Source organism: Xiphophorus maculatus, chromosome 2 (genome assembly GCF_002775205.1).
Source record: "Xiphophorus maculatus strain JP 163 A chromosome 2, X_maculatus-5.0-male, whole genome shotgun sequence".
Lineage (NCBI taxonomy): Eukaryota > Metazoa > Chordata > Actinopteri > Cyprinodontiformes > Poeciliidae > Xiphophorus > Xiphophorus maculatus.
In genome coordinates, this window is record NC_036444.1 from 13,184,245 (window position 1) to 13,205,983 (window position 21,739).

Below are 21,739 nucleotides of genomic sequence, written 5' to 3' on the forward strand. Positions count from 1 at the left end.
CAGGCAATGGAGCAAGTTGTCCATTAATTGCAAGGTTGGCAGTTTCTGTGCACACCGTTTACCGAAGAGCCGCTGGGAAAGACGTTTGGGTAAAACACCTAGTAAAGCAGTTTGTGCATTTTTTAAAAAAAGTAATAAAAGAGGTGCTTCATAAGTACTGACCATCCATCATTACAGCTGAAACCGAAACAGCTTTTTGAAAATTAAAACTGTCAGCTTGTCCACATTTTATGTCCATGGCAAGAGGACGTCGTCAGGAGCAACATGTGGCATAGCAGAGGCTGTTTGTCTCAATAAAATCACCAGGTTTCCCAACCCCAAACCACACAACTTTAGTACATGCATTATTCCTTTTTCTGCTCTTTTACTGTCTAAATGCTACAAATAAAAGGCGCAGATGTTATAAAATCTAAAAAAAAAAAAACAGAATCTCAGAGTTTCATATCACGTTGGACTACTTAGTGCTTCTGGTACAACACAATAAATATATGCACTTTAAAAAAGGGGAAAAAGAAAATATTTAGGCAGAATAGAATAGAATAGAATAGAATAGAAATATCCCTCATTGGGGAAAATCAGGTGTAACAGCAGCATCAAGTATGTAGGTTCACACTAAAAAGTTCAAAAAGTATTGTAAGAAATGTGAAATCTATAGAAACAGAAACTAGATTAATAATAGTATACTGTACAGTAAGAATAGTATACTGTTCTTACAATAAGTTATAGCTGAGTGAGTTTCTTTTCAAAGAATGTCATTGTTTTGATGTCTTTTCCCATAATCCACAGCTCCGTCTCTGTCCTCAATGTCCCGATCGTCGTCATTTTGGCGGTATATCTAATGCAAACTTTATCTTGACCATGATATAAAGAACACATCAAAAACTAAACAAAAAGACAAAGAAGTGGTTAAAAAGCAGCAGATAGGAGGGAAGCTGCAGGTTACTACAGAAAGATTGATGGAGCTCTGAAGGGAGAGGAGAATTGAGCAGAATTGTGAAGGCCGGAAAGAAACATGAACTGCCAGTAAAATGTAGCCTAATCATAAAGAAAAAGCAGAAAAATAATCCAACAGTGGATGATATTTTGTTGTATGTTGCGAGTGTTTGGAAAATAAACTTGAAAAACTAAATCCTGCTACTGAAGCATGCATTGGAATCATTAAAGTTTGCAGCTTTAACTATTGTGAGCCTCTGACTGGTGTGAAATATGCAAAGCAGCTCAACCTATCACATCAAAAGATTTGGTGGATTTTTCATCAGCAGGCACAATATCACAACGTCACCTCTAAGGGACACAGCTTTTAAATAAAAGATTTGATCATTTATTCCTACTAAATGATTTGTCTTAAATAGACTTATTTGTTTCAAAAACAGTAAAATTGCTTTCTGTGTGGTGCAGCTGGCACGCAGCTACCACATCTGAGCTTCAGGTCTCAAGCCAGCTGCTTGCTGGGTTTCCTGGGTACATTGTTGGTTAAATGCTGAATAACTGCAACATTTGCACTCTTTGTTGTGTTCATTATCTGTATCTCAACACCAACCGCCAATTAAAGCAACAACAAAATAAAAAGAAAAAACAAGGGAAAACAATACCTGGCTCTTGCAGCTGGAGCAGAGAAAGCAAAACAATGACTTGAGAGAGAATTTCAAGTCAGAAAAGATCAACAAAGATAATTCATTAATAATTCTTTACATGTTTTGTAGGATGTTGTTTCACTAGACCAGTGGTTCTCAAATGGGGGTACGTGTACCCCTGAGGGTACATGGAGGTACTGCAGGGGGTACGTGAAGCTTTTCAAAATATCTTTAAAAAATCAGTAGGCTCCTCATAATAAGTCTTGGGAAAAATTATTTTGTAAAAAGTTCGAAAAAATATAAATGTGTGTTCATGCACTGAATTTTATATTCAGTATTTAGTTTCAATATCCTTTAAAATAAAACGGTTTGATTGGTTTTATACCTTCCTGGTGGTCACCGTCTTCTGTTTTTCTTTTTTGTTTAACCATGCAATGTTTGTAATATGGATGTATTTGTCAGGTTCACTGATATAAGTTGTTTGGCTTTAATAAATCAGACAGTGATTTTACAGCACTGTACCTCTTTTTAATTCCAAAAATGTTTTGCCCGTGTCAGGGGGTACTTGACTAAAAATATATTTTTAAGGGGGTACATCACTGAAAAAAAGTTTGAGAACCACTGCACTAGACAACCCCAAGATAATTTATTTAGTGCAAACCAAACCAGTAGATGCAAAAGCAAAATCTTGTAATCTGATTCATGGGATTGAAAGCCATATTAAGTTGAGGTTTCTAAAATGTATCGAAGTTACCTTTCTTAGGGCAAACAGCTTCAGTGAATTTTATGAACAAGAATTGAGTGTACTTGTTTAAATTATGGTAAATTTACTCACAAAGGCACAGGCTCAAGTGTATGCATACAGGTCAACTAATAATAGGTAAATAACTGGACATTTGATCACTTAGATATACCAATTTCATTTAAATTGGATGGTTTCTGGCTTTAAAGCAGCACAGATTTTAATTTGGTTGTCAGTGCCATTTCTGTTGCTCAAAGCAATTCTGCTTTATAGAAGCTAAAATCTGTTCTAGTTTTTATTTTGGGTCATTGTCCTGTTGGGACACCTAAACGGTTGTTTGTCTCGACAAACCAGCTGTTGAAATAAGGTGAAGAATCTGAAGATATAGTCCTTCACAATTCTGCTCAATTCTCATCTCCCTTCAGGGCTCCATCGGGGCTTTCTCACATTGAACTCGATTTCTCTGGTACAACTTCAACCAGGCACTTCTCTCTTTGCAGTGGAGGACGGTTAAGTAAATTTGAAAACCGCAGCAGAATTAGTAAGTCTATTTTGGAAAAGCTAAATACCACTTCAAGCAAGCATAAAACTGTTCTTGCAGAATTGAACAAGTTCTTTTGAATATTGATTTTTCCATCAACCTTTTCTACTGCGATTCGTCAAAATGTGCATAAGTGGGAAAATGTCGAAAGCCCCAAACTAATACGATACTCATCCCACACGATAAAATTAAACTGCTGACGTTGAATATAATCACAACTACTAAAATGTTCTCACTCTGGTAAGGGAAAGTGATCACATTTGAATAAGTTTGGCTTCTTTATACAAGACTGTCCCTGGATAACTGGTGAAAATACAAACAAACTATCAGAAGGATAAAGAAATGAACGTTCAGGAGCATCTCTCTGTCATTGTGTGCAGTAAGTTCTCTCAGCCCACTTCATTTACTCTAATATTTCAACACCTCCCCTGGGTCTTCTCTGCCTGTTTCTTTCCTGATTGTTCATCCCTTCATCTCCTCATCCCTCTCTTCACGTCTCCCAAGCAGCTGCTGCTTCACTTTGCAGCTACTTAACAGCTGTTTGGCAGCAATTTGCGCTTCCGAGTGTAGATTTCTACCTTGTCCATCCTTCTAGTTCTCGATTTCCCTCACTCTCTCGTTCCCTCCTGTTTCCCCACTTGCTTTCCTGAAACAAACAGCCTTGATGTTCTTCTTCCAGTCCTTCCACACAGATTTGCGAAACACTAATGAAGAAAACCCACGCTAGTATGCATACAAGCCTCAAATTAGTAAATAATTCACACAGATTAACAGCCCTCGCTTTGGAAGCAGCAGGTTCAGGAGGAAGCGCTGGCAAAGAAAAGGAATAAGCAAGGCCCCTCTATAATCCTCAGATCTCTCTCTCTGTGTGTGTCTTGTGTCCAGACCCACACAGGAGAAAAGAGGGGGAGTGAGCGCGTGTGTTTGTGTCTGCAGAGACTTGTGCAGTCTGACATGATTTATGGTTCGGCTGTGCACTGCAGGCAGACACTCTCGGTTTTCTCTGAGGTGGGTGTCTCACCTCCATCCTTTGTGACCCATACAGGTTGTACATCTTTCTGAGTAAGTGTGTTTGCCAGAGGGGGGAAAAGAGGAAGATAAAGTGTAATATGTGCACGTGCAGGTGCAGGAACCTCTCGACTGAAAATGTGCCTCTCTGTTTGTGTGCAGAGCTGGAGGTGAGAGGCTGCGGGAGGGTGGTGGAGGGGTTCAAAGCTCGCAGAGGTGTGGGTTATGCTCGGCGAGGTGACTGTAGGATCCCCCATTAAGCAGCGTGTAAAAGAGGCCAAGCACAGAGGCCGTTATGAACTCCAACAGTAATAGCTTCAGGAATCTCACCGCCTCTGGAGACCCGGTCATTAGCCTGCTCCTCTCTCATAAAGCCCTCTATCTATCACACATACACACACACGCCCGCACACACACATTTGTATGCAGACGCAGCCAGACACACCAAACACGCAAGCACATCCACCTCTTGTTCATCTCTGCCGAAGGAGGGAATAATGCAGCAGATATAAGAACAATCCACCAAGACATCCACAGATGTCTTTGGAAAAAGGGGATGCACGTAAACACACACACACACACACACACACACACACGCAGACACACACACACACGCAGATGCTCATTTACAAAAGCAGTGAAGCAAAATATCAGCCATGAACCCAAACCCCTGATTATTTAAATATATTCCTCCTCCCCCCCATCCCCGGTGTCAAGCCAGGGAGACGCTGAAGCTGCCTGTTAGCTGTGGTCAGGTAGGAGATTACAAACAGAAACACTGTCACATACAATCCTGCTGCTGCTGCTGCGTGGCTGGACACGTAACGTAATAGAAACCAAATACGTCCTTTGCTCTTCCAGTCCCTGTCTGCACACACACCTCGTCTGTGCTGAGATTTAAACGGATGGATCAGGAGTTTTACAGACAGGTTCTGGTAAATGTTTACGAACAGTCAGTATCTTACCTGCAAAAGACAGAGCTGTGTGAAAAAGTATTTTGTGCCCTTACAGAAATCTTTTCGATTTTTTGTTACAGTGGCATGTTTTTTATCACTGGACAAATTTTAATATCCTGAACACACACAAGTTATGATTCATGGGGGGAAAAAGCTACCTTGGTGTGTCACCCCTGCTGGCGTGAGCTGACAGAAAGCTTGATTAAAATGGCAATTAGTTTTTTACATCAATGTGGAGGGATTTTGATCCATTCTTCACTGTAGAACTTTTTAATTCGGCCTCATTAGATGGTTTTGATAATGAATGGCCTGTTTGGTTACTTGTTTAAGTTCAGACCAGATCACTTCAGGATTTTCTTATTTATTTGTTCTTTTGTTTTTTGGAGAAAGTCAGAGGTGGACTTTTATTGACCTGCTGAATAACAAAAGGGAACTTGACATTAAGGTAACACCTGTTGATTGGACTTTCTCCCTTCAACCAGAGAGGCCCATTGCATCACACTGTCACCACCGTGCTTTATTGTTGGATTGACATGCTGTGCTATTTCATCACTAGATGTAGCAGGAGTCTCTTCAGTCCACAGAAAATCCTCCCAAAAGGTCTACAGCTCATTCAGATGGTTTATTTTTTGGTTAATGTTGTTCTTTTTCAGTAAGTCTTGTTTTTTTCCTTAGATCTGTCCCATGGAGGCCATTTTTGCCTCTTTGTCTGGTTCTTATTGTTCAATCATAAACACCGACTTTGGACCAGTGAGGTCTGCATTGCTTGGTCTGGATTCTGAATCTCAGAGTAATTTTGGTAGGACAGTCGGCGCTCCTGGAATGGTTCTCTACTCTTAGATAATGGTTCCAGCTGAGGGTCACAGGAGTCCAAAATCCACAGAAATAACTTTGTAACTCATTCCAGACTAAGAGAAGTCAGTGGCTTTGTCTCTCAACTACTCTTATCCAAATAGATGCAAAGTTGGTTTGGGTAGCTTTTTATTTAATAAATGCAATCGTCATATGCTACCTTTTGTATTTACCCAGGTAATATGTTCTAGTAACAGCATGTGTCATTATCTGAAACATTTAAGTGTGACAAAATGGTAAAACAACAAAAATCTGTAAGAGAGCAGATAATTTTGACAACACCGGAAAAAGTTGTGTAAAATCCAGATTATACTAGTTCAAGCAAAACCTACTTTATTGATTTTAACACTTTCTTTTCTTTAAGCCTTTATGGCTCTCTGTTAGCTTCAGGTTGTGTAATGATCTGGACTTTTAATAAATGGCAAGAACAGTAAGGCTGTCTAATGTTACCTTACCTCACACACACACACACACCCACACTCACACACACGCACACAGGAGGGAATCTTCCTGAATGTGAGAATCGGTTTATCCAAACACAGGTATTCACATCCTAAAAGTAAATAACTGGCTTTAACACAGGTCCCCCTAACCCACATAAACATGAATACAGGTAAATCCACACACACGCACACACACGCACGCCCGTACATATAACGCAGAGGGAGTCCTGACAGGAGAGATACCTGGGGGTCAGAGACACTCTGGCAAAGGTAATACTGGAGTCAGTCACTCTGTCCTCAGGCACAACACACACTGAAAACATTACATTTACACACACACGCCTACATATGATGACGTCCACGTACACACACACATCCCCGCGCACGCACACCCACAGCACTGTAAAGATAAGCCCTAATCCTGTTTATTACCTCCACCCTCTCTTCACTCTCCCTCTATTTTTCATTTTATCTCCCTCTCTTTATTTTCTCTGTCTCTCCTCTTCAAGCTTGTTTCAGCAGCAGCACCAGCACACCCCCACTCACCCCTGCACACACACCATTATTTGTGCGTTGCCAGTTTACCCCTGTGATGTTTGCTGGCCTGAGGCTGAGACGAGGAAACAGGGGAGGGGAGAGCTGATGTGTGCTGCTCTTTTCCAGCTCCGGCTCTGCTCACGTCCTGCAGAGAGAATTACCTTCCCTTTGTCTGCGTGGAGGGGCGGCTGCCTCCGCCATCTGTGCAGCGGATACAGTGGCAGGCATGTGTGCAGGGGTGAGTGTGTGTGTGTGTGCACTCGAGTGGGTATATGTGTGCATTTCTGTAGTTTTTGACAATGGAGACATCTTGAAAGATTTGATGCGTTAAAGATTATAGGGTCAGAGAATTACTGGCCTCACTGAAAGTAATTGAGATGCTAACTCTGACAAAACACTCTCCTCTCAACATTCATTTGGCTGCTAATCCAATTCTCTCCTCTTCAGCTCCTTATCAACTTTTATCCATCTACTTCTTCCTTCTCTCCTCTTTCCCTTCTCTCCATTCCTGCCTTGTAAACGTTCCCTCCCTCCTCCAGCTCTCAAACCCATTTCCTCCTCTCTCCAGATGGGTGCCAGGGAGTAGCAGCAGCTTGCTGTGGTCAGGGCCAATTATTTACATAATTATGATCTCCCACTTAACCACATGATCCCTTACCTGGGCGTGGGCAATTAAAGCCTTCGTCATTATGCAGATTATGCAAATGTAGTCAGGGGCTGAACAAGGTTGCATGTGAGCAAATGTGGATCTGTGAAGGTGTTTGTGTGTTGAAGGTTACTGACTCTATGTGTGCAACAGCATAAGGGTGGCTGGATTTTGTGTTTTTGTCCAACATACAGTTCTTTGTGTTCTTTGCTGCCAAAGGAGCCAGATTTTAATGATCCTCATCAAGTTTTTCCTTTCAAGCTTCTGCTGATCGTGTACAATATGGAAAGTTTTCAGTAGGGCAAGAATACTGTTTTCCTTGTCGCTTTGTTTTTTTTGGGGGGGGGTTTAGATTCAAGCAAAGCTGACTGGTTATGATTTCATTGCATGTTGAAAAGTCTTTAAGACAGGGTGTCAAACTCCAGTCCTCAAGGGTTACTGTCCTGCAGTTTTTAGATGTGCCACAGCTACAAAATACTGGAATGAAATGGCTTAATTACCTCCTCCTTGTGTAGATCAGTTCTCCAGAGCCTTAATGACCTAATTATTCTATTCAGGTGTGGTGCAGCAGAGGCACATCTAAAAGTTGCAGGACAGCGGCCCTTGAGGACTGGAGTTTGACACCTGTACTTTAAGATAAACCTTAACTTATGCCATTAGGTTTCTCTGTGAGTATGGTGTGTTCGAGGGTGAAGTTTTCCTTCATACATCGGGTTTAATAAGTGAGTTTTGTCATAATTTGTGTATTAGGTGGGCCCAAATGGAGACCAGATGACTTAATGGAGAAAGTTTATTATAAAAGAACATACTGCAACCCAGAAATCAGCATGAGGGGAACTGAAAGGCATCTGACAGGAAGCAATGAAGCAACTGGAGCACAGGGAAACCAGCATGAAGAAAGCAGACAATGGAGAACAAGAGAATCTGGCGAAGAGCTGAGAAAGCTAAAGGACTTTGAAGTACTGAGAGGGTTGATGGCACGAGAAGCAGGTGTGACAAAACAAGTCAAAGTGGATGCCCTTAGCAACAATGATAATCTAATAACAAAAACAAGAGAAAAACAAAAATATGAAGAGCTGAAAATCGGCTGAATTGGATTCAGGTGTGTTGGTTGCAGATCCCTGTGCTATGTGATTATTGTTCTTGAAAATGGCATGTGGCACTGCTTGATCCATAATAGGTTCAAAGTTCACAGGGAGTAGATTATTCTTCCCATCCCAGGACAACTATTTTCACTTCCTGTTTTACTTTCTCTTCTAGCTGATGTTTAATTAAGCGCAGACATTAGCAACTAAAGCTTTGAAAACGTCTCAATCATCTATGTGAAAAATGAAAGTACACCATTTCATAAAGGTGGTTTATACATACCTGCTGTGTTTCTAGACTTTCTTATGGGCATTGCAGGAGGAGTGTTTTTTTTTTAATCAAACACAGCATGGTGGAATATGTGGCTTGTATGTTTTTAATGTCACTTTAACACACAAATATGTGCTACCAAAAAAATACGGCATTTGCAAAAGCTGCTTAAAGAAAAAATAAAATGCTGTTTAAACATAAAGAACAAATTAGAAAAAAATACAAAGAAATTTCAAAATTCTAGAAACTTAAGACGGTTTCTTTTTAGTGAGAAACCTACTGAGTGAATGATAAAAGCAAAGGATAAAAAAAAAGATATTTAGCGTTACTGATTTGTGGGATTTAAGTACTAAAACTAGAACTCATCTTTGTTTATTTCAGATTTAAGTTTGGTATCCACACTAAAGTCTGGATTAGTTGTTGTTCTGTGTTTTCAGAAGTAGCAGAAACAGAATAAATCCAAAAAGACCATTTTAAAAAACAGAGTACTGTAAATCTCCCTGCATAGGCAGCAGCTGGTGGGGGTGCGTGTGCGTAGCGACTCGTGCAGGTTCACTGGTACCTGCTTACCTGCTGCAGCCAGGTGGCAGACAGGGCCATGCCCGTGGGTAATCAACAGGGTCTTTAGTGAAGCGGCATCATTGATCGTGCATGTGTGTCTGACGGGGTGTGTGTTTGTGTGTGTGTGTGGGCCAGGACACACTCATGCTTGCTGCTCTGAGGGCTGTGAACCTTACAAAAGGAGGCACGTGTCAGCAAACATCCGTATTGTGAATTGTGCGTATCCTTTCAGAGGCAGTTTTAAACAGACTATTGTTTAAAATACTCCAGTCCACTTTAGATGAGGCTTGTTATGAAAAAGACAACATGGCATGCCCATGACAGTTTTTGTATTTATTTAGCTTTTTTGTTGTAAATTGTGATTTGATAGACACAAGGCTTAAGGCAACTGATTAGAGTTGTTTTGCTTATGTCAGTTTTTGTGTTTGTTTTTCCCTATTTTTTATGTTTCAATCCAATTTCTTCAATTGTATGTGTCTGCAGCTAAGAATTTAAGTAAAAATACTGCATGGATATTAGGAAAATATAACAGTATGAACATCAGGAAGGTTTGTGGACAAAAGACAAGGTAGACTGAAATGGCCAAAATTCGGTATCAAAAATCTTCAGCAATCATTTTAGGCAAAGATTTCTGAGCATCCAGACGATTTTCAGGGCACAGATGGTTGTGCTGGAGAGCTGATTTGACTAATTCAGCAACTATAACTCTGCTGGGATTTTCTTGCATCGTCTAAGGCTTGCTGAAAATGGTCAGAAAAAGAGAAAATATCAAGTGAGCATCACTTGATATTGTAGACAATATGTAGACAAAAGTCTCAGATGGTCTAAATAGAAAAAATAACAGAAAGCCAGCAGTGGCTTGCAACTTTACAGAACATTATCTCTGAATGTTCAGTACATTAAGGCAGACTACAACAGACATCATGTAAATATGGACCATAGTTGACACCATATTGAATGGATACTGTAAAATACAAGACAAATTTGTGATTCCCCGGTTATTCCTCATTTATGGTACAGAAACTTGTTCATCCTCTATAGGTTCTGCTAACAGTGTGTGCAATTTATCTAAGAAGTCGGAGCTAGGACAGTTTGAAGTCTCACCTGAGCTGACCTCTTTCTATTTCCAAGTCAGAAAACCAGAGGAACATGCTTCTTGTTGTTGCGTTAATTACAATTACCATTACAAGACATTCAAACACTAAAGGAACAATTACATTTCACAATTAAATTTTATACAGGACTGTGCATTCCTCTTCTCTAAAAGAATACAAACCATCAGAAGTGCTAATAAATAGTTAATAGCAACTTTCACAAACTACATGTTCGATACTGAGCTCAACTTTTCCAGGCGAAAGTCCAACTTTAAGGAGGTCTTGTTTGTTTCATTTCTGATTAAAAACCATCATAAAAATCACCACCAAGCTGATATTGTTCAATTTTAGTACCTCTTGTTATGTCATTAGCGCAAATATGCAAAACACAAAATTAGCAGTTTTTGAAAACTTTGTAGTTTAAGTCTAGCAGTGAAACTCCCTGCTTTATTACCCAGTTGCGTTCTCATAATCATTGTACATTGGTTAGTGAATAACAAAATATATGCTCAGCATAAATCTCTGCCAAGAAAAAGATTAACATATTTGCTTAGCAGAGGAAAAATAAAACCTCTACATGTTTTACTTGTATGGAAGTTCAGATGTTTGACTTTTCATTTTTGCTCATTTTTGTGTGTTTTCTAGAGGCAGCTATCCTGTTTGGGACAGTAAAGTCTGCAAATTTTATCTGCTGTTTTCTGCGTTTAACTTTTCGTTCCGCCATCTGCTCATTATTGCACATCAAACTGCTTATTACAGTTTTAGTGTTAGTGCTGGTGCATGCCATGTCTGTGCGTCTCTGTCTGTGAGTGTGTGGAAGAGAGGATGAGAGTTGACAGCAGTTGCAGTGATCACCTCAGGTCAAAACCTGCTGGCATTTATTCACATCTCCAACGCCCAGAGGACACACAGCTCCTGCATGGGTGTGTGTGTGTGCGTGTGTGTGGGTGTGTGTGTGTGTGCGTGTGTGTGTGTGTGTGAAAGAGAGAGATCTGAAGCTTTTTTGCTTGCTCTAAATGAGTTTAAAGATTGTATAATGACGGTGTGTGTGAGCGTGTGTGTCGGCTTGTGTTGTCAGTGAGTTCTCTGTTAATTAAGAGCTCATTAGTGACACCAGCTCTTTTACCAATTAGCATTAACTTGCCTTCTTGCTTAGTTGTTTGTTTTCCTTGTTGAAAATGTACTAAAGATTCTGTTTTATTAATTTGGCTTTACTTGTACATTTTTGTTGGTTTGATTTTCTCCGTCCCCGTAGGTTAGAAAAGATGCATACTATTTTATTTATGAGTTCCTTTGTACTTTTGTCTCGGTGAGAGATAGTCATCCAGCTGCTGCATGATGTGTGTGGTTTTTATCTCCTCCGCGTTGTCATGGTCTTTTATTCATATCATTAATAACAGCGCCCTTGAGGTGGAGCGCCGTGACCCTGTTTCCATCGCTGGCGAGCACAAGCACGCTCACAGTGCCACACAGAAATGCACACAAACACACAATCAGCAGCACAGGAGATCCTAGCGGCAGCCCCCCCTGGAGGCAGCACCCATGTCATCTTCCCGCACTACTGCACAAAGACAAAACGAATGCAGAGAAGTGCGAAGTCAGCGCATGCAGATGTGAAACGCTTTGATTTGACCCCCAAGGACCAATAATATCATCCCTAAAAGAAACTGATGAAGAAAGTTATACATTTGAATGTTTGTCCTGCTTTAAATATGTCAAACTACTGATTCAGCCTGAAATATTTATGTCAATTATTAATTATATTTTTAGGAAAGGACAAGGTGGTTAAAAGAATACTAACATAGTACCCTGAAATACTTTTAAAGGAGAATTTTTTATTTTTATTATTAGAAGGGTTTGTGATTGGGAACATCTGTTTTCTAGTCGTTTGATTGTTAGGTTTAAAAAAGAAATCATTCCCACTCAAACTGCTTCTGAAAATCTATTGTAAAAGTGTTATGTAATAATGTTTTTACACTATAAACAGGTCAGTCTTTTCAAACTAATTTATACATCAAATCTTCAGCAAACTTTGCTGTAACACAGACCAACCCACATGAAATGTTCCCTGCCAACAACCATATAAATAACTCTTTGAATAATTTGAATTAATATGAGTTGCAACAACATTAAATTTTCTGTAGGTCGGGGCGTGCCGTGGTGGCGTAGCGGTTAGTGCAACCCGTATTTGGAGGCCTTGAGTCCTCGACGCGGCCATTGCGGGTCCGACTCCCGGACTTGACGACATTTGCTGCATGTCTTCCCCCCCTCTCCTTCCCCGTTTCCTGCCAGCCTACTATCATATAAGGGACACTAGAGCCCACAAAAGACCCCCTGGAGGGGTAAAAAAAAAAAAAAAAATTTCTGTAGGTATAAATAAAGCATTTTTAAAACAATAAAAGAATATATTTGTTTCTTTGTGGTTACTTAATGAGCAACAATCAAACAAAATGTTGCCATTTGTAGGCCAAAAATAACAATAATACAAAAAATAACTCAGCAAAAAGTAATCTGCTCTTTCTGGCTTTGTTTACGTATAAGGCAGTGGTAGTACCACAGTACAGCTAGCTGCTGCAGGAAGCTGGAAAGTTCTGGTCAAAACTTACAACTTACATCTAATCGTTGCTTTAAAGGTTTGGGATTGCCAGTGAAAAATCTCTTAAATGACTTTGTGACAATTATTGTAGATTATGTTGATCATGATTAGTGGTTTTTAAATTTGGTGTTGCTGTCAATGCGTTTATACATTACACCCCGTTTTATTTTTGATCATTGATTCAAAGTTTCCACACAGCTGCAGATAAGATCCTGAGGCCAAAAACAGAGGGAATGTGCTGCATCCATCTGACATCCGTCATAAATCACACACCACTGCGTCCTTGTGGTTTGAACACATATCATGGAAATCAATGCTGGGGTCAAGTGGAACACTTTCATGGTGCCCTCAAAAACCACCACAGCAGCCAATAAATACGACAGGCTTATACACACGTCAACAATCTGAATTTCTCTCCCTATTGACTCACAACGATAACGTAAGCATGCATGAGTGAGAGCATGAATTGATCGAAACACAAATGCCGAAGAGGGGATTCTCCATTTGGACAATGGAGCGAGGCTCTGTCCATCGCTATCAAAATGTTGTATTTAAAGTATTCTTACTGTTGTTAGGATCTTTACCCAGCCTCCAGTAGAGAAAGACATATAATAATAGGGATTTAATCAAAAATTATTAAACTTCAATTTAAAGAATCAATTATGACCATATCATAAACTAGAAACAAATAAAAAGGTGTTAATCTGCAAATGCTGTAAAAAATTATTTTATTTTATTTTTTTTGCAAAGACTGGGTAGAAACTGAGAGTAAGTGTCTGGATGTGTGACACAGTTTCAGTTTTGAGGCTGTCTGAAAAGTTAAAAATCATAAAGCTTTATCTTCTACTCAACCAAAGCACCGAAATGTTGTGCTGTGTCAGTCCACCACATAAAAACGCTAATAAAAGCAGTGAAGCTGTGGTTTTATTTTGACAACATGTGAAAAGCTTTGAGGGCAATAAATATTCTTTTAAAAGGCTTGAAGTAATTCCATTCAATTACCACCCCCTGCTGTAAATACATGCTAAATGGTCACATACCGACTCAAAACACTGTCCAACAAATGAATTACTTAATTGCAGCCAGATTTCGGCTTTTTTAAGCTAAAAAAGGTGTTACACAGCAGGAAATGATGGGCCGAGTCACTCCTCGTGCAGCATATTTATTCAGTTTAAACTGTAAAAAGAAAATACAGCGGTTACAGTAGCGCTCCCAACATCCGCTGCAACAAGCTGTCCTCTCTGCAATGGCGGACTCCTACAGCCTGCCAGAGCGTCACCCGCTGTTGTATGTGGTACTACACATGCTCCCTACTGACATCACTGACATCACTGTACATCTACATCCAACATACTTTCATTAACTCAACTGAACTCAAACAATACATAAGTTTAAAACACATGTTGCGGCCCTATTAAGCCGACCCACCGAGCCCACATAAGCGCGAGCCAAGCGTGAGCCGTTAGCCTCGCTACTTTAGCCTGGTGCTAACTCCTGCTTTATATCTAGCTCCGTAATGCAGCTATACCGAAGCGCCTTTGTTGTGTCATTCCGTACCCATCGGAGGCTACTGGCATTACGAGCTATACATTCTAATACTCAGCTTACCTGTAAAAAAGAAAATACAGCGGTTACAGTAGCGCTCCCAACATCCGCTGCAACAAGCTGTCCTCTCTGCAATGGCGGACTCCTACAGCCTGCCAGAGCGTCACCCGCTGTTGTATGTGGTACTGAGCGCCCTCCGATGGCGAAACCAAAACATTGTTAAATCTAATAAACATTAACTCTAATAAACATTGTTAACTCTAATAAATTCTAACGCTAGGCTGTGATCATCACCAAAAACAAAATGTGGGGGGGCTAGTTTCATGCCTCACTTTCCTAGTGCCACACTCTCCCCCACAAAATTAAATGTCTCCTGACATTTCTGGTTGCACAGTACACTCAACTATAAACTTGACACAGACCCACAGCCCATGGTCTCCAGAAGACATTACTCTCAATAACCTGAGTCTTAGTCACCTTGCAGTCCCTCTGAACCAAAGTCGGCTGACCTAAAGTGTCATAACTCAATACAAGCGGTTTTTGACTTTATCTATGGGGTCGCTGTCTCACAGAGTCAGTCTCACCTTTGTTGGCAGCTGAAATGTCAATCACTGCCTCACCGCTCTCTGACCTCCCAAGGTCAATGTCAGGGCCATCCTCTTCGCTCTGTAGTGGCACATCCTCTTCGCTCTGTAGTGGCACATCCTCTTCGCTCTGTAGTGGCACATCCTCTTCGCTCTGTAGTGGCACATCCTCTTCGCTCTGTAGTGGCACATCCTCTTCTTGAACGTGAAGACTTGTTTCAGGCTGGAACGGCTCCGCCAAAGGGTTGAGTGGAGTCTGCCTCCGTCTCCCTGGAACATCCCTGAAGTACCACTGGTACGTGCCGCTGTGGTCATCATCTGATGTGTCACTATTTTCTAGATGTTGCTCTACACGTGGACGTCTCAGCTTTTTCTTTGTAACAGCCGAAGCATCTTTTCGGGGCTGAACAGTCTGTGTTGATGGCTTTTCAAGTGGTAGGAAGTCGCAGGGCAGTAGGAGGTTCCTGTGCACCACCTTGTCTCTCCCTCGACCAGTTTCAGGGCAGATTCGATACACCGGGCTATCATCTGCCTTTCTCTCCATCACTTTGTAGATCTGGTTCTCCCAATAAGATTGGATCTTCGCAGGTCCACCTCTGGGAGTGAGGTTTCGGAGGAGGACTCTGTCACCAGGCTGAAGATCTCTCCCTTTCACTCTCCTATCATAGTATGCTTTCCCTCGAGCAGCTTCCTTGGTAGCCGTCTTGGAAGCTACTGTGTAAGCCTCCTGCATTCTCTTCTTCCAGCAGCTAACATAGTCATCATAGTCCACATGAGTTTCATCTTTTCTCAGATTGAAGAGCAGATCGATAGGCAGGCGGGGGGAACGTCCGAAGATGAGGTAATATGGGGCGTAGCCTGTTGCCTCGCCCTTCGTACAGTTGTATGCATGGACAACCTTAGCCAATGACTCTTTCCAATCCTCCTTCTCCTTGTCCTCCAGGGTCCGTAACATGGACAACAGGGTACGGTTGAATCTCTCCACCTGTCCATTACCCTGTGGATGGTAGGGTGTCGTATGAGAACCCTGGATACCTGAGAGTTCTTTCAACCGTGCCATGAGCTTGTTGTCAAATTCTTTACCCATGTCATGGTGAAGTCTGGTCGGGAAGCCAAACTTGAGTGCAAAGTCATTGAAGAGCTTGTCAGCGACAGTTTTAGCTGCTTTGTTCTTTGTCGGGTAAGCTTGGGCGAACCTCGTGAAGTGATCCATGACAACTAGTATATATTCGTAGCCATGCTTGCACTTTTTCAGGTGGAGGAAGTCTATGGATACCAGTTGGAACGGGTAAGTTGACTGGATCGAGGTCAGAGGAGCACAGTTCTGCTTACTCGGCTTCTTCTTCTTGAGACACTCGCATTCTTTCGTAACAAAGTGTTCAATGTCTTTTGCCATCTGCGGCCAGTAAAACCTGTCTCTGATCAGGGCAAGTGTTCTTTCCACCCCTAAATGGCCCATGTCTTTATGGAGCTCTTTGAAAACCAGGGGATGATAGGCTTTAGGGACCAATAGCTGCTCTCGGTGAGCTGTTTTGCGGTGCAGGATACCATGTTGGTCGACGTGGAGCTTCAACCACTGCCTGAGTAATGTAGTTACTGCAGGAACCTCAGACTTCACCTCGATCCTACTTGGTCTCCTACCCTGTGACTTGTACCAGAGCACTCTTGACAGGACCTCATCTGCTTCCTGGGCTGTGCGGATCTCGTCTGGTGTAAGAGGCTGATTGGTGTTAGAATCTTTGATCAGCTTCAGAGCACTAACATGGATAACACCAATGCCTTGACACGGGTAACTCTGCTCCACCACCACAGACTCCATAGATGCGCTTATGGCTTCCTGTCCCACTTCAGCTGTACAGCTCTTCATGTAACTGTCAATGTCCAACGGCATTCGCGACAGGCCATCAGCGTCGGTGTTGGTTTTGCCTGGACGGTAGCGGATGGTGAAGTTATAGCTGGCCAGCTCCGCGACCCATCTGTGACCTGTGGCATTGAGCTTTGCCGTAGTGAGCACATTTGTTAGCGGGTTATTATCTGTGTACACCACAAATGATGGTGCATGGTACAGATAATCTCGGAAACGTTCACATATGGCCCACTTCATCGCCAAAAACTCTAATTTGCCAGAGTGCAGGTGGTACTTTTTCTCTGCTGGACTCAAGGTGCGGGAACCATACGCTATAACTCTCATCTTGCCTTGCTGTCGCTGGTATAAGACTGCACCTAACCCAACTTGAGATGCATCACAATGTAACACAAAGGGCTCTGTAAAGTCGGGGTACCCAAGGACAGGAGGTCTGGTAAGTGCATCTATGAGCTGGCTCAATGTCTCTTGGTGGGCACTAGTCCATTGAATGGGTGACCGTGAAGGTAAGTGGCCTCTACTTTTCTTCACCCCCTTCCTAGTCTTGTCATCTGGGACTGAAACAGAGTTCTCAGAGGATGGAGGACTAAGCAGGCTATAGAGTGAATGGGCTATGCGGGAGAAGTTGGCGATGAAAGGCCTATAATAAGAGAGAAAACCAAGCATTTGACGTACCTCTCCGACAGTTGCAGGTGTTTTTTCCTTTAAGGCCATCACCGGGGCCAGCTCTGCTGGGTCCATTGTGTAACCCTGGCCAGTAACTAGCTTGCCCAAAAACTTGACACTTCCCCTGAACAGGTCACATTTCTTTGGAGTCAGCTTAACACCATGCTCCCTGTAACGCTGGAGGACAAGGCGGATGTGCTCTAGGTGTTCTTCAAAATTGCTGCTGTGCACCAGGTTGTCGTCCAGGTACGGAAGGCAAATAGTGTCTCTGAGACCTGCCATGCAATGTTCCATGCTCCTCTGGAACTCAGCGGGTGCGGAGCTCAGGCCAAAGGGAATGCGCACCCATTGGTAGAGCCCCCAGGGTGTGATGAAGGCAGTTAAGGGGCGGCTCTCATCATCCAAAAAACCCTGGTGGTACGCCTTGCCTTGGTCTAACACTGAAAACCAGGAGCTCCCGCCCAGTGCATCCAGCATGTCCTGAATTCTTGGTATTGGATGACGGTCCGGAACTGACTTGCGGTTGAGCTCTCTGAAGTCACAACAAAGCCGAAGAGTACCATCCTTCTTACGGACACACACCACAGGTGATGAGTAGGGAGACCTTGATGGTGTGATCCAGCCTTTGTTAAGTAGATCCTGCAGATACTCTTTCACTTCATTGTGGAGAGGTTTTGGGACCGACATGTAGGTTTTCTTTACAGGACTTGTGTCATGAAGGGTTATATGCATTTTCAGGGAAGGGATACAGCCCACATCATCACGGTTGTATGCAAATGCCTCACATTCTTCCCGCAACATCATCTTCACAGCTGTTTGTTGACTTTCTGTCAAGTGTTGAAGATCCACTGGTGGATCCCATGACTTTGGTCTCTGTTGAATGTTGTCTGACTGTGTGTTATTCGGGGTGTGTGACTTTAACTTTGAACTCTGTTTTTCCTCTTGTGTCCACTCATTTACTTTTGTCTGGATGTCTGCTGCATATACAGTCTTTATTGGTTCAAGACGTCCGATCACTTTACGACTCATTAGATAAATGGTGTGGTCTGTGGTGTTAGTCACTGGGATGGGCACATATGGCACTTTTCTGTCTGGAATTTGCACCAGGACGTCACTGAACATGACGCCCTCTGGTGGTGAGTCAACCATGTCAGCTAAAAAAAACATGTCTTGACCCAGAGAATGTGGACTAACATGTGCCCGTGCATAGACTGTGGTCACTTGGTTTGCTCTCAAAGGCACTCTCTTTACTCCAGTCCGTACCACACCTGCCTCTGAGTCTTTTTTGCTGTTCTGCACCAGTCTGACAACATTATGTGCAGTTTGTACAGTTATTTCAAATGCTTTACTTACATAGTGTGCAAGTTGTTTTCTTCCACCTTTGGTCTTTACTTCTCTTCTGTTGACAACCGCCTCAATAACATTGTAGCCGATGATGGGATCACTGGCCACGGCTGGGTCACTGGCTACCAATATTGGCACTTGCAACTCACTGGTTGGGAAGCAATCACTGTCTAGTCTGAAGCTGACTTCTATCCAGCCAGTGTAGGGGATGGTTGTGTCATTTGCAGCAAACACTGTGAGTGTCTCATTATCTAACAGTTCTGACACAGGTCTGACAACTGTGTGGGGAAGGTGGTTCTGCCGCCAGTTTTCATTTACAATGCTGGACTGTGCCCCTGAATCCCACAATACTTTGACTGGATGGTTGTCCATAAAACAGTTAACAGTACAGCGGTTTCCCACCAGGCTTACTAACCTTGACTTGCGTTGAGGGGGTAGATAATAAACTTCGGTTACAGCTGATAAGGCAGCAACTGGTATTTCATTGGAGGATGGTGGTGGGCTTGACTGCTCATTATGGGACCGTGGATCCTGGACTACTGCTGGTCCCACCTCAGTAGCCCTTCCTCGTTTCCCATCAACGGTCTCGGTGCTTGGCATCCACGAGAGTAGTGGCCCTCCCGCCCACATTTGAAACAGTGCATACAGTTGTCTCCTTTTCCCTCTTCTCTGCACTTCTTACAGCCTTTTTGTCTTTGTTTTGGTGCCATGGTGTGGGGACTGGTTTCCATAGCAGCCACAAACATCTCTTTCATTTCTTTGCGAAGTTCTTCTATGATCTGCTGTGGGTCTGTTTTAGTCTCTTTATTTTTAACTGTTTTCACAGCCACTGTAATGGGGGATTCTTTGGGTTTCGGGTGGCTTTGAACAGATGTCAGGGCTGTCTGGCACGCTGTTTGGAGCTCTTGTACCTTGGGAATCTTGACTGCAGTGGACCTTCTTCGTTTCTCCAATCTTTCATTTTCTAGTTTTGAAGCTTCGTTAACCTTCTCAATCAGTTCTTCATCTGTTATGGTCATATTACTTAGGAGAGGCAGCAACTGATACTTAATGGAGTCACTGAGTAGCCCAGTTTCAATGGAGCGGAGAAACTTACGCTGAATTGTGGTCCTGCTGTACAGTTCATCGGTCTCCTCATTTGCTGCTTTCCAGAGAAGTTTTTCTTTGAGCTCGATAGCACGAAATACAAAATTTAGGGCAGTTTCTTTGGGTTCTTGGGAGATATTGAGCAGCTGATGGTAAAGTTCAGTGGGGCTATCGACCCGGTAGTGTCCCTTTAGTATAGTGAGCAGTTTGCTAAGGGTTAACCCACGTTTTATCTCCAACATGTCTCTTAGGGGCATTCCTGGACTGATGGCCCTAATTACTGCTTCAACTACTTCAACCTCGGAGTGTCCTTTTTCAATCCCGTTTTCGATCTGGCGTACTAAACTGAGGTAGGACAGCTTATCCTTCTGCCCACTCTCTCCAATCTGCCCAGAGATTTTAAACTCCCTCCTCAATGTTACCTCCTGCAGAGTTTGTTTTGGCTCTGGTCGGGTTTTGAGTGGATAATCTGTTGCCTGGACTGAAGGGGTGCATGGAATAGTGTCCTCAAGGTCTACCTGTGACACAGACTTTTTAAATGAGGATTCCTCTTCAGACTGACACATTACTTTACTTAGTCTCTGGATATACGTGGCTGTTTCTTTATAAAACTGTTCCACTTGATCCTCTTCTTCACTTTTCTCTATCTCATCAAACATGTCCTCTGCCAACCTGATGAGTGTCCTTTTGGTTTTACTTTGAGGCTCTCCGCTGTCCAGGCCGGAACACTTCAGTCGCCTGCAGACGTCCACGAGATGCTCTCTTTCCAACTGCCACAAGGTTGCACTCACTCGATCGCGCAGAAGCTGTGCTGCTTCCATCTTTTTTTCTTTCTGGTTCGTCTCTTGTGAAGGAAGGTGGTTGGTGATGGTGTTGATTCACTAGCGCCACCTCCTGGCTGGCTCGCCAAAATATGTTACACAGCAGGAAATGATGGGCCGAGTCACTCCTCGTGCAGCATATTTATTCAGTTTAAACTGTAAAAAGAAAATACAGCGGTTACAGTAGCGCTCCCAACATCCGCTGCAACAAGCTGTCCTCTCTGCAATGGCGGACTCCTACAGCCTGCCAGAGCGTCACCCGCTGTTGTATGTGGTACTGAGCGCCCTCCGATGGCGAAACCAAAACATTGTTAAATCTAATAAACATTAACTCTAATAAACATTGTTAACTCTAATAAATTCTAACGCTAGGCTGTGATCATCACCAAAAACAAAATGTGGGGGGGCTAGTTTCATGCCTCACTTTCCTAGTGCCACACTGGCACATGTTGATCATTACATTTTAATATTTCTTTACTGAAAACACACTGCTTTTGTTCATGAAGCCACCAAAGCACATAACATTTGTGCTATAATGTTGTGTCTTAGTTTTATTAATTAGTATCAGAGATCCGAACGCTGTTTTTCCTGAAATGGCATAAAGTTTGGTTTTAAAGTATTGTGGGAATCCTCTGTCAAGCCTCTGAAAATAAAAAGGAAATTGCTGTAATGTGTGTGGGTGTGTGTGGTTCATCTCTGCAGGGGGTCCTGAGAGCAGAGGATAGCAAAATGCCACCCTCTTCTTTTCTGTGTGATCACGTCATGTTAAGGTCACAATGTGCTCAGGGTAACAATGGCTAAATGTGGCTCACACAACTAGCTTCCTTTATTGTTCCCTTCAATATTTATTCCTCATCCAGTCTCACTCAGCTGTGCTTCTTACACCTTGACTAATCACACCGTAATCACTAAACACACACACG

At 42.5% G+C, this 21,739-nt stretch overlaps 1 protein-coding gene across 4 annotated transcripts in view; it reads right to left on the minus strand.

Annotated features, from left to right (window-relative positions):
* LOC102229526 (genetic suppressor element 1-like) overlaps positions 1 to 21,739 on the minus strand; it is a 53,346-nt gene that overhangs the window by 29,336 nt on the left and 2,271 nt on the right. For 2 of the 4 annotated variants that reach the window (XM_023351492.1, XM_023351475.1), the window contains exon 2: positions 15,036 to 20,972. The exons of 1 other annotated variant lie outside the window; for it this stretch is intronic. In XM_023351492.1, the coding sequence (XP_023207260.1) occupies positions 15,036 to 19,539 (4,504 nt within the window). In that variant the 5' untranslated portion in view covers positions 19,540 to 20,972. Of the gene's footprint in view, positions 1 to 15,035; positions 21,250 to 21,739 lie in introns of those variants that run through there. One more of the 4 variants, XM_023351484.1, reaches the window with a different exon arrangement.